We start from the raw sequence: 13,134 nt of genomic DNA, 5'->3' as shown, positions 1-13,134 counted from the left end.
CTCGTCTAATTTACGATTTTTCTCTTCTTTTTAATAAATTCATGTAGCTAAACCTCTCTTATATATAAAAAAATAATCTCTCAACCACTAATTTGTGACTTCCAATGGCCTGGTTGGAACCATGGACGATCCTGCATGCCATGTTACAGGACCTGATCATAGGTTGGACCTTGAGTCTAAATTATATTAATTTTTAGTCGAATTTTAAATTGACATATTTAAAATTTGATACCTTCTGCACTCGAGTCAGGCCCGCGATGCGGTCCCAAAGGCACGTCCTTGCTTCCAGATCCAGCAAAAGAATTTCAAGCACATTTTTGTGAAGAGGTGAAAGGTTGGCTGTATGAGATGGTCTATCTTCTCTTGCTAGAATTATACAATTATAGCAGTTCCTTTTTTTTTTCTTTTGTACATAAACCCTGACAGAATCAAATGGCCCCAATTAAAAAAAGGCTGTGGCCCATTGAAGTCTGATAGAGTTTCATTACCGTACATGTCGAACCATCACCAACGTTCATCTTGAGATTTATAAATCATATTTGATGAAGTTATATATTCTCACCTTATGATACATCCAACATTAATCCACAGCATCCAACGCCTTCAATAATTGGATCCAATGAGAACTACACATGACTCGCTAGATCTTGTACCAAAAGAAGATCTTCACAACTATCGGATATTTCATCACATGTTGTCATACATTTACACCAATTCTAACATTAACTATCTCGAGCGAAGCGGGGAAAACTATTTGACTCTAATCATGTCATACACTAGCATCAAATTTCCTTGAATCTGTAACTGAGTAACTTGAAGCAATAAAGCTTTGATCTTTACATACAATACATGAAACTTCTAATCCATAAACAACCAATCTCAACAGATTTAGTACGCAACGAAATGGAGGTTCCTACAATTCCAATTCCAAACCATGAGGTCCAATGCATCCACTGAAATATGTTCGAGGTGTTGAGTTTGTGATCAGAGATTCTCTTGGCATGTTGATAGCAGCTGGTGGTCGCCGTACGCTAGGACTCACTGTTGTTAGGGCAGAGCTTTAAATAGCTTGGGAGAACTTATCTTATGCGAGGCAGATACTTGGTGCTGAGCGGGTGCATCTTGAGGGAGATTCATATTTGGTAATTGATTGGATCCGGAGAGTGGACAGGTATGGTGATGGCCATCCTCTCATCCAAGAGATGCGCAGATTGGCTCATGAGATGGACAATTTTTAGGCAGTATATGTGTTCGGAGAGGCAAACAGAGCAACAGACTTGGTCGTCTTCTTTGTTGTCCGGCATTCTGGAGATTTTCTTTGGACATCCGCAGTAGACATACTTTGTTCTTTATACTTTTTACTTTCTCGTAATTTGGCAGGATGTACTCATGTTAGAGCTATATAAATTACTATTTAAAAAAGAAAAATGCTGCTCGAGAGAAAAACTCGGGAATGCCGGAAGGCTGACCCAGAAAAATAATGTTGGAATACTTCCATGATTGGACCTAACCAGAGATTTTCTTCAAGGGAGGCGGTCAGATTATTTCTGTGGGTTGTTGGCTTGACAGGATGGTAATATGGTATGCATGAGCGTTGGATCTACACCTAACATGACTCCTTCCAACGCGGGGTTGTCTTTAAGGGACAAAATCTAAAAGAGCAATCCACGGAAAGATCCACCGCCTCGCGCCTATTGGACCGAGCCAACCACTGTCGTAAGTCCAGCGTCCGACCGTCCCTAGATGACACCCATGGCGTGCCTTTTAACGTGCCCTTTCCGTTGCGTGGGCGCGACCGAACCCGGGACTCCGCCCAGGCCTTTTACACGCAACCGGTGCTAGGTGCTTCCAGACTGTTGTTAAGTCGGTCTGCCTCGAAAAGATCGACCGAAAACGTGACTAGTATCCTTTCTTGCTAAAGAAAATCATTCATTTTGACCAAAGAAAAAAGAAAACCATTCATTACCACAAAGATTTCCCACGGGAAAAATCTAGTTTTGATCTTCCAATGTCCGCCATGAATTGTTGCATAGGCTGAGCTGAGAGCGACATAAGCCAAAGTGCTGCTCAAGAAATATTTGACCACAGTTAGCGGACTGGTAGTGGTACAAGCGAGTGCCACCTTCTGGTCCGAGACATCTAAGCCATGGTATATAACAGAGTGGTCTTTCAGACTATACATGTCTCAGAGAAGCCAATGGAGCTTGGACTAGGTAGCCTTTTACATGGCCAACCACTCTAAAAATGCCTTATAGATTGGAAAGAATGAGCTGCTTAGTATGGTTAGAGATATATTGTATTTAATTTTTTTGAATACATCCATATTAGGTCTATATAAATCATCCCTTCGAGGGAAAAAAAATCTATCTTAAATTTGGTTATCAAAATACTGCTTCATCGTTTACGTCAGTGTGATATAATTGTGCAAGAATTATACCAAAGATTAAAAATAGTTTTTTTTTTTCGTTCAAGGAAAATTAGTTTTTGCAACAATAAAAACATTAATTTCCACCACCCAGCGTGGAGAGAGCTGTGAGCCATAATCACGGTTAGCGAATCGGATCGAAACATTAAATTGAGATGCAATCAGATAGCGACCGGCGGTCCTCTTGGTTCGGAATTTACACGGTACAGCTAACCTGGAACCACCATCATAGAACCTTTCCCTTCATACTGGACGGCTCTTGATCGCCATACTTTTCAATTGAGGCGCCTTTGGGAGCACTCTATTACATTTCAAAATAGCAGAGCTACTACCGCTCGCCGCGTGCACGCGTTCTTCGAAGTCCAAAACCGCAGGCACTCGCAGATCCAGCACGCTCCTCACGTGCGACAACGAGGACGGGACGACGTGGTCAAAAAAGAGACGTGGTGGCGGCAGCTGTATCCGACGGTTGTGATAAGATTCTTATGTTTCTCCGCCTGTAATAATAACACCAAAGAACTTTACTTGACGTAAAGACCAACCAGGCCGTCCACGGGGCGGGGCCCACATCTCAACGAACGGGTACGATTGGGTACTTAAAAAATCGGTGCCTTTAGTCAGGCCTTCCGCTTACGGTGATCCCGCGCGTTTCCGGTCTGCTCGTGCCTTCTTCCTTGTTTTAAGCCGCCTTCTCTCTCTCTCTAAAAGCGAACTCCCCTGCACCAAAAGACTCTCTCCCCTGCCCCCCTCTCCCTCTTCTCCCGTTCTAAATTCCGAGCTCCAGCTCGCCCTTCTCCCCGCCATGCTCTCGCTCAACGGAAGCAGCTTTCTGGTAATATAATGGACATATACTAATATAAGTTATTTCGATGAATTATGACATCAAAATCCAATTAAATGAGACGAAATCTCAACGGATCATTCAAACGATCCAGATCTTTTCTCATTGTTTCACACCCATTTCCTTTATTTTCCTTTTTCGATTTCCTACTGTATGCATTTCATTTGCTGACCTTCGCTGGCTTTGACGTTTGGAGAGAGGTAAAAAGAGGAACAAAATAAAAAGATTCTTTTTTTCTTCCGCGTTACCGGTATAACTCCATATACAAATATGAGCAACTTATTTCTTAATTATATGTGTGTGTGTGTGTGTGTATATATATGAGTGTCTCTGTGGTAGGGTGAGCTCGTCTTATGCTTTCTCCTTGTGTTCTCTTCTCTCTTCCTTCGTCATTTCCTCTCTTTGGAGAGCAGAAGTGCCGAGGGGTCGGCACCAGGTCGCGTGGTTCGCAGTGGAGAGGAGCGGCGGCGGCGAGGCCGGTGCTGGTGCGGTGTGGTGGCGGGAGAAGAGGAGAGGGGAACGGGAGAGGGATGGCGATGGAGAGCACGCACGAGGAGGTGGAGGAGCTGATGAACCCCAAGAACACCGTCGGCGGCGGGGTCGAGGATACCTACGGCGAGGATCGGGCCACCGAGGACCAGCTTGTCACCCCCTGGACCGTCTCCGTCGCCAGGTCTTAGATCCGATTATTCCCTCTCCTGTCTTCTTGATTCCATCGGCTCCGTCTTGTTGTATTCCACTGGATGACTTTTTATCGCCTTTTCTTGAAAAAAATCTTGATATATTTGTTTATTTCCCCTCCCCAAATTAGAATCTCTTTTGTATCTCTGGGCATTAGTTGATGCGATCCGAGAAATGCTGTGATTTGATTTCGCGTATCGATGTTTTTTTTTCTTTGCTGGATCGATCATTTCTTGGTTCTACTTTTCCCTTTCTTTCAAAAGATTTTTCCTTTTTTTCTTGGCACATCAAAGTTTTTTCTCTTAAGAAAATTCCTTTTGGTCCCAGTTTATGTAAGGACCCGTCTCTTATTTTTTTTCTAATGATATACTACGTGGACATGTGGAGATCTAAGGTGGTCCGATGGCTCTGGTCCTGTCACGGTTATTGTATATTTTTTTATATTATATAATATATAGAATTGACGGCCGATCTGCTTTCTTTTTCTATTTGTCTTTTTTATAAAAAAAATAATTTGCAATTTTCTTCGTGTTGCCTTTTTGTTTCTTCCTCCTAAAGTTTAATACTGTTCTGAAGACATCCCATCAAAAGTTTTCTACATATGAAAATAATTTTTATCTTTCAACTTTTATGGAACATATAAAATTATCTAGTTTTTCCTGCAATGATCTGATTTATGTTTAGAGATCTCCCTTTTCCATTACCATATACCTCAGCGATCACTGCATAGTCTTTGGTAGAACTTGGAATTTTCAAAATTAGTGATGGATTCTTTTCTACTTTTCCCTTTCTTTCAAAAGATTTTTCCTTTTTTTCTTGGCACATCAAAGTTTTTTCTCTTAAGAAAATTCCTTTTGGTCCCAGTTTATGTAAGGACCCGTCTCTTATTTTTTTTCTAATGATATACTACGTGGACATGTGGAGATCTAAGGTGGTCCGATGGCTCTGGTCCTGTCACGGTTATTGTATATTTTTTTATATTATATAATATATAGAATTGACGGCCGATCTGCTTTCTTTTTCTATTTGTCTTTTTTATAAAAAAAATAATTTGCAATTTTCTTCGTGTTGCCTTTTTGTTTCTTCCTCCTAAAGTTTAATACTGTTCTGAAGACATCCCATCAAAAGTTTTCTACATATGAAAATAATTTTTATCTTTCAACTTTTATGGAACATATAAAATTATCTAGTTTTTCCTGCAATGATCTGATTTATGTTTAGAGATCTCCCTTTTCCATTACCATATACCTCAGCGATCACTGCATAGTCTTTGGTAGAACTTGGAATTTTCAAAATTAGTGATGGATTCTTTTCTTATACCTGACATTTTCTTTCTTCTTGTTCGATTGATTTGATTTCTTTTTCTTCTTTCTTAGTGGTTATTCCATGCTGAGGGATCCACGCCACAACAAAGGGCTCGCTTTCACCGAAAAGGAGAGAGATTCCCACTATCTGCGAGGCCTCTTGCCTCCAGCGGTTGTGTCTCAAGAGCTTCAGGTTGGTCAGTTCCTCTGCTTACTAGCAGCTGATCTGCATCAATTTTCTGCTGAGTCATGAGTGTTTGTCCATTTTGCTTGTCTTCCTTCCCCAGGAAAAGAAGCTGATGCACAATCTTCGTCAGTACAAAGTACCTCTGCAACGTTACATGGCAATGATGGATCTTCAGGTAATTGGTTCTGCTATATTTTTTTTTTTTCAATGACCTTTCCTTCAGTTTGAGGATTTGTTTCATTTGATCTGTATTATGAGCAATATAATTTTAGAGGCAGCAAGCACTATGTCAGTATTTGAGTCTTGATTTATTTGTTTTTCAGGAGAGAAATGAAAGGCTTTTCTACAAGCTTCTGATCGACAATGTTGAGGAGCTGCTCCCCGTTGTCTATACGCCGACAGTTGGCGAGGCTTGCCAGAAGTATGGGAGCATTTTCGGGCGTCCACAGGGTCTATATGTCAGCTTGAAAGAAAAGTATGTTGTATGATTTGTTGCATTGTTTTAAAACTAGAATAACCTTTTGAAGAATGGTTTGGACTGAGGAGTTATTGGATGTTGCAGGGGAAAAATTCTTGAAGTGCTGAGGAACTGGCCTGAGAGGAACATTCAGGTTATTGTGGTCACTGATGGCGAGCGCATTTTGGGGCTTGGAGATCTTGGCTGTCAGGTGAAATTTTTACCATGCCTTGTGATTGCAATGCATCTCTTTGTTGATTCTTTACTGATGTAATTGTGAACTACTCTTCGAAATCTTCATAGGGCATGGGAATCCCTGTAGGCAAGCTTTCTTTATATACTGCCCTTGGAGGACTTCGTCCATCTGCTGTAAGCATTTCATTACACATGCCATTATCCAGTTACAAATTCCATTGTCTTATTGCAGGCACTTGTATTTCATAGAAGATGATATAAGTAGTACGCTGGGGTTTATATGTTGTCACTTTCTTTCTTTTAGAAGAGTTGGATGTTCAATGATTAACATTCAATTTGCAGTGCTTACCAGTCACAATTGATGTGGGGACGAACAATGAGCAGTTGCTGAATGATGAGTTCTACATTGGGCTAAGGCAAAGGCGAGCTACTGGCCAAGTAAAAACTCCATGCCCCCCGCCCCCCCCAACACACACACACAGACACCAAAACCCCTCCATGAGAATACACTTGCTGACATGGTATAGATAAACTAAATATCTTATGCTAACTATGGGATGTATGTGCTGAATTAGGAATATGCCGACCTTCTACATGAATTCATGTGTGCAGTCAAGCAGAACTATGGGGAGAAAGTCCTTATTCAGGTAAATCGCAGGAAGAAGAGATGATATTGAATGCTTCGAGCTGTTAGATATGAGTGAGGTCTATCTGCTATATTCTACACTTAATTTTAGAATTTATTTTACTTTTCTTTTGGCAGTTTGAAGACTTTGCAAATCATAATGCATTTGACTTGCTTGCGAAGTACAGCAAGACCCATCTTGTATTTAATGATGACATCCAGGTAACAAGTTTGGAGCTTTCTTCTTTACAGCACATGTGATGATTTGTTGTTTTTCTTTGTGGAATCCATTATTTATCAGCATTAGGTTGCACCAGACTGCTATCCCCCGCTTAAGCGCTTTATGACCACTGCAGGGAACAGCTTCTGTCGTCCTTGCTGGACTTGTTGCAGCATTAAATTTGGTTGGTGGAACTTTGGCAGAGCATACTTATTTGTTCCTTGGTGCTGGAGAGGTGAATTATCCATTCCTTGCTTTAGTGGGTTTTATATCTCCTTTTGACTTGCTACTAGTATTAAATACTGACTTTTAGTGGATAATCCATAAAAATTTTGCAATCGAATGGATTTCTTCCAAGAGCAGGCACTGTATTTGGTCAAAACAAAGTATTTATGATTTTGAGTACAATAATTTTAGCAGGAGATCTTCTGGTGGGGATAAAAGCAGAAGGCTAAAACAATAACTGTTTGAACCTACCTGGATGCTAGTGTTCAACCTCAGGCTTTACACCTTTATATTGTTGATAAAGGAGGCCGCACGAGGAAAGCAAGGTGACATCATCATGCTTGGCATGATTCATGGACATTATCTGGTCGAAGAGTCCCACTGGCTCTAGATAGTTAACAACTCCCCCCAAAATATCTATTTTGGCCTCTTCTTTATGAATATGAAGTACATGTGCACTAATACTTTGTAGAGAAATGAAAATATCTTCCAGAGTTTAAAAGGTTCAACAGAGATTTCAGAGAAGTATAGGATTTTTTTTTTCTGAGTCTGAGAAAAAGGCCAATTAGTTGATCCTCAGCCGTGCAGCTGCATTTTGTCTTCTGTCCTATTGACTGACTTTATACAACCCCTTTGAACTAATATGTCAGGAGATACAATCCTAGACATTATGTCAAGATTTTCCATGACTCCATTTCCTTATTCCTAGATACTCATAAATCAATAACCATGTGGAAGAATTAATATTTAAATCAATAAATTTAATAAGTGCTGATAAGTTTCTTGATAATTTTTAGGCATCAGTGTATGGTTAGCACTTGTTTATTGTGGCTTGCATTTTAGAGCAACAATTTAAAGATATTGTTAGTGCTGACCTCTATTTTTTTTCTAGACATGCGTGCATGTGTTTGCTTGCATGCACGCACATACAGTATCTGGCTGTCCGACTCTGCACTCATGCCTGAGTATTAACTGCATATGATTTTCCAAGTTGACCTCATCAGAGATCTCTAATAATTTCTTATCTATAATTATTAGTTTTTCCCAGAATGCTAGAAAACCATACAATCCTTTTCGTCTTTACAAATATAGCCCCATTACCATAAAGAAATTCAGTAAGCAGCATCTGTAGATAAAACTTAAGATTTGAGTGCCGTGTATCTGCATCATCATCTAATGTCAACTCCTGTTCCACTATCTGATACATGTACATCTACTTTAGATTAGTACCAAGGAGAGATGAAATTATTGTCTAGGTATGCCTTTGGCTTCTTTATTATTTTATAATCTGTTTTAATGGTCTTATGCTCTCACATGTGCCAATGATGCTTGAATGGGATGATATATTTTAAATATTCTTGTACATGCCTATTGATTTTGATTATAATTTTTTTCTCTTTCCTTTTCTATCTTTCTCTTATTGTTTTATTGATAGTTTACAAATCATTCCTGTAACTAATATAATATCTACAACTGTTAAAGTTTTGACATGTTATACACTGCATTACTGCATGGATTATGGTGCATGAGGTGAAAGATTATGCCTCTGTTTGTAGGTTATGTTGGCCATGCTTGCTTTCCTAAGTTCGGAAAAGACTGTTAAGAAAAGTGCAATATACAATGAGTGTGTGTGCGTGTGTATGCATGTGTGCATTGGTACTTGCATAGTCAACACAAAGAGAAACTGCAATCATTAGCTATCAAGTCTGCGCAGCACAGAAATTCATATTTTGAAAACTATGTATTTTACATGTTTTACGGGATAACTTTCCAATAAGCATGGTGTATGAAAAATGGCATCTAGATACATAACGAAAACAATTCAATTTTGGTTATATTATCAGATCCCAATACCAGATATTTAAAGTGATTACCCATAAAAAGTCCGATATTTAAAGATAACAATATATAATACTATGAATGTTATGTATAGACCAATCATGGCAGTCAAAATAGAAACTAAGACAATCTTAAATGGTTCTTGTTGGATAATAATCTATTTTATCGATTTTCAGTTGACATAAGGAAGAATTCACCTGTTCTTCCTCCACTAGTAATGCCTTTCTTCGAAAGGATATTAATTCTGCTTTTTTGCAGGCTGGTACTGGTATTGCGGAGCTCATTGCTCTTGAGATGTCAAGACAGGTAGTGAACTTAAATCTGCCAAACTTCCAACATATCTTTATAGATTGTTTCCTTGTTTCTATTTGTGATTCACTTAGACTGAATTGATTATATTTTCTATCACTATTTCAGACCAGCGCTCCAATTGAAGAGTGTCGCAAGAAGATTTGGCTTGTGGACTCTAAGGTGGAGAACCAAACAAAGAGAACATTTTTCGCTTAAAGTTCTCTGGCTCATATGTTGCCTTTTCTATTGATTTCATTACAACAAATTAATATATAATTGTATTTTTTTGTTTTGTAGGGATTGATAGTTAGCTCCCGAAAGGAGTCTCTTCAACACTTTAAGAAACCCTGGGCACATGAGCATGAACCCATTAAGAATCTCCTAGGTGCTGTCCAGGTCTGAGGCCTTCTGAACATGAAGTTGAATCCACTTTGCTCTACTTTTTGCTGTTTCGTGCTATTTGTTTTTAAAATTTTCGAAAAATGCCACTTTACCACTTTGTTCCTGCCTATTAGGATCCCAGTTCTGCTGCTATAATTCTCGTTAAAGTACTAGTTAAACCTTATCTTTTAATCATCATATTGTTGCAATCTCTGATAGTGCTGAACAAACCATAATTATGGGAACTTCCGTAATGGTAACATAATGTTACCTGTGGCCTACCGACTTTTGAGTGTCTTCCTCTACTTTATCCATATAAATATGTGCTAATACTGGATGCTAAGATACGGTGCGTGCTTAGCATCAGGTCAAAAACCTTTTACCCTCGAGATATTTTTTTTGGTTCTCGTCAATATTTGCCAAAACCTAATTAAATATCCTTTCTTTTTTTATGCTATCAGTCCTTTTGTCGTGATGTAGTGACTTATAGCTAAATGAGTTCCTTAATTCATTTTTCGTCCTCTTAGGCCATCAAGCCAACTGTTCTGATAGGAACATCTGGAGTGGGGAGAACTTTCACTAAAGATGTAGTTGAAGCTATGGCTTCCTTCAATAAGGTATGTTGCAGCAGTTATAATGCATATCAAACTGTCACATCAGATTCTGCTAATCATCAGAGTCTCCTAATTATCGGATTCAAAGGATGAAACTAATCATGTGTCTTTACAAAGTGCAGAGACCCATTATTCTTTCCCTGTCAAATCCAACATCGCAATCGGAATGCACTGCTGAGGAAGCATACACTTGGAGTAAGGTAAAAGTCATATTCTTAGTTCACTTAATCAATCTAAATGCCACCATATCCAGCATTTCTGTGTCTAATCTTTATCAGGAAAAAGGGGGCCTTCTCAAAACTTTTCTTAAATTTGCAGGGTCGTGCAATATTTGCTAGTGGAAGTCCATTTGATCCTGTCGAATACGAGGGGAAAATTTTTGTGCCTGGCCAGGTTTGAACTTGGTCTTACACTCTTACCTTTTAAGGTGACTGTTAGGGCCTGAGTTGACTGAAAACTGACATGCATGTTTTGCATTGTTCCAGGCAAACAATGCATACATATTTCCAGGATTTGGCCTTGGTTTGGTGATCTCTGGAGCCATTCGTGTGCATGATGACATGCTTCTTGCAGCCTGTAAGTAATAAAGAAATTATAGCTCCTGTATGTTCCCTTAGGTCTTCACAACTCTGTCTATTAGCTTAGCTTGAAAGCATCGATCAACAAGCGGCTGAGTGAAGCGTGATTCCATCAATGAGCCTTGTTAATGCTATCTGCTAGTTAAGAATAGTATTAGGATACCAAGGGCCTGAATGGATGCTGGAAAATCTTACGCTGTCCAATAAGATATTCTGGCATGGACCATGCAGTAAGCTAAAGGAGAGTTAATGGAATCAGATGGCAAAGAAGAAAGGGGGGAGAAGTGGGAGGGATTGGGCCATCTGGAGATCAAAACTTCCCCTGGACTCCTTCCCAGCTCTTCCCACACTAAAATTTCCATCAAGGACCCATGGTCCGCAGATAAATTCCAGCATTCAAACAGCCACCCCCCTTTCTTTGAACTGGATTCTTTCAGAGGGCACGGCAGATGGATGAGCTCGTCCTACTGCCTCATATTTTAGTCCCCCACCATATGCAAATTACTTTTCTTAGTGTCAGAAAATTGCTAGTTTAATAATAGATCTCAGTAAATTCGTCTAAACACCATGGCAGATGAAGGATTGAAGTTGGGGAACTCATATCAAATCAATGTAAGAAATCAGTTTAGTTTCTCGTTTTCTAACTTCTGGCTTCTGTTGGAACAGCGGAAGCTTTAGCCCAGCAGGTGACGCAGGAAAATTTTGATAAAGGACTGATCTATCCTCCCTTCACAAATATAAGAAAGATATCTGCTAAAATTGCTGCTAATGTAGCTGCTAAAGCCTATGAACTCGGTGAGTTCTTTATTCTATCTGTGTAATGCATGGAAAATATTATACTATAGTAAGCTTATTTTTTTGATATGCAACATCCCTCATTTGTAGGTTTGGCTAGTCGTCTCCCTCGCCCAGAAAACCTGGTGAAATATGCAGAAAGCTGCATGTACAGCCCCCACTACCGCAGTTACCGATGAATTGGCAGAGGCTGGCATCCATCAATTTTGTAATAGTCATAACTTTCAGGTGTTATAGTTTTTTAATTTATACCTGGATGCCATCGTAGCTCTTGTTGTCTCAAATGTTTGAGCCCCTTGATCATTGGGCTATGGTTAATAATTTTGTAGTGCTGGTTTCGAACAATTGGAGATGATGCCTCCTGCCATCATACTGATACCTTTTTATTCTTATTGTCAATAAAGCCAAAATTCTCACATGATATCAAATTCACAGGAACTGGCTTGATATTATATGCTTACCAAGCAGCATGCAGGAAGCAGAGACATAAAGAAGACGATACATGATATCCACTTTCCTTTACTCGGCAAAAACATGCCGTCCATCTGATGCAAATGGAACGAAATACATAAAATTAGTTGTTTCAGAGGGTTTAGCCAATAGAATTATCAAGGCAGATGGGACCTGACGACAGTTCTGGGATTTTGGGTTACACAGCAGGGAGCGACCTTGTTCCATTCCTAAGATAAGAGGCGGGGGTGATTCGATCCTATTAACAGGTTGACCCTTAATATGTCCCCTGATTATACTAAGCCTCAGACTTGTCCCCTGATTATTTCCCATAGCTTGGATAAAGCGACATAGGTATAAGGTAGAAGATAGGGAGTAGCCAAGGGAAATAATGGGTCGGTCGGCTACAAGCCAGGCCAAGCAAACAAGAAAATAAATAATTCTTGGCCCATACCTAACCTGAGGTTGGGTCAAGATCTCTCAACCCATACTCATCAACCAATCATTTTGGATTTATCCATTTTGACCCTGATTTAATCCATTTTGGAAGAGTCAATTCCTAATAGGCCTAAGCTATCCTATTAAATCTAATTTTCATAATAATTACGAGCTAATTTCCAAAATGATTAAAACAATCATTATCAACTATTAAGTAAAACACCCACCATAAAAACCTATAACAAATTGACCTAGATCATTTCAACCCAAATACAACTCTATACTTACCACCCAGCCGTACCTGACCCATTTAAAGTTCAGGTCAGAAAATTTGACCTATATGCAATTCTAACTACAGAAATCCTTGACCTGAACCTGACCAAGTAAAATTGGCTCAGGTTATCAAATCAAGTCAACCTGTGCCACCCACAGGTATAAGTGGGAAGGGAGAAAGGGCTCCAGGATACTTGTTCAAACAAAACTTACAATAACTATCCATCATTATTGCTTACATTTATGCTGTATGGCAACTTATGACTCCAACCGATGTATCCAACACCATCTGCATTACGTTCTGGGATAACTTAC

At 39.4% G+C, this 13,134-nt stretch overlaps 1 protein-coding gene across 3 annotated transcripts; it reads left to right on the top strand.

The window, feature by feature from the left end:
- Positions 1-2,930: 2,930 nt before the first annotated feature.
- On the top strand, positions 2,931-12,076 carry LOC103708340 (NADP-dependent malic enzyme, chloroplastic). Of its 3 annotated transcripts, XM_008793220.5 has the most exons (20): positions 2,931-3,257; positions 3,680-3,939; positions 5,324-5,444; positions 5,539-5,613; positions 5,762-5,913; positions 6,001-6,106; positions 6,199-6,264; positions 6,433-6,528; positions 6,666-6,737; positions 6,854-6,937; positions 7,072-7,170; positions 9,258-9,305; positions 9,417-9,470; positions 9,588-9,686; positions 10,199-10,288; positions 10,408-10,485; positions 10,604-10,678; positions 10,771-10,861; positions 11,530-11,658; positions 11,749-12,076. In XM_008793220.5, exons 1-20 carry the CDS (start codon positions 3,228-3,230, stop codon positions 11,835-11,837), a joined length of 1,914 nt encoding a protein of 637 aa, XP_008791442.1. In that variant the 5' UTR covers positions 2,931-3,227; the 3' UTR covers positions 11,838-12,076. The 3 variants fall into 3 exon arrangements, with proteins under 3 accessions (XP_008791442.1, XP_017699194.1, XP_088578708.1); XM_017843705.4 differs by lacking the exon at positions 2,931-3,257 and having other exon boundaries at positions 3,420-3,939; XM_088722582.1 differs by lacking the exons at positions 2,931-3,257; positions 3,680-3,939 and adding an exon at positions 5,013-5,220.
- Positions 12,077-13,134: the final 1,058 nt, after the last annotated feature.

The sequence above is a fragment of the Phoenix dactylifera genome, chromosome 5 (assembly GCF_051530095.1).
Source record: "Phoenix dactylifera cultivar Ajwa chromosome 5, Ajwa_hap1_PhDact_Kaust_v1.1, whole genome shotgun sequence".
In the NCBI taxonomy this organism is placed as follows: domain Eukaryota; kingdom Viridiplantae; phylum Streptophyta; class Magnoliopsida; order Arecales; family Arecaceae; genus Phoenix; species Phoenix dactylifera.
The sequence above is the reverse complement of the archived record's forward strand: the minus strand, read 5'-3'. Positions and strand labels throughout refer to the sequence as shown.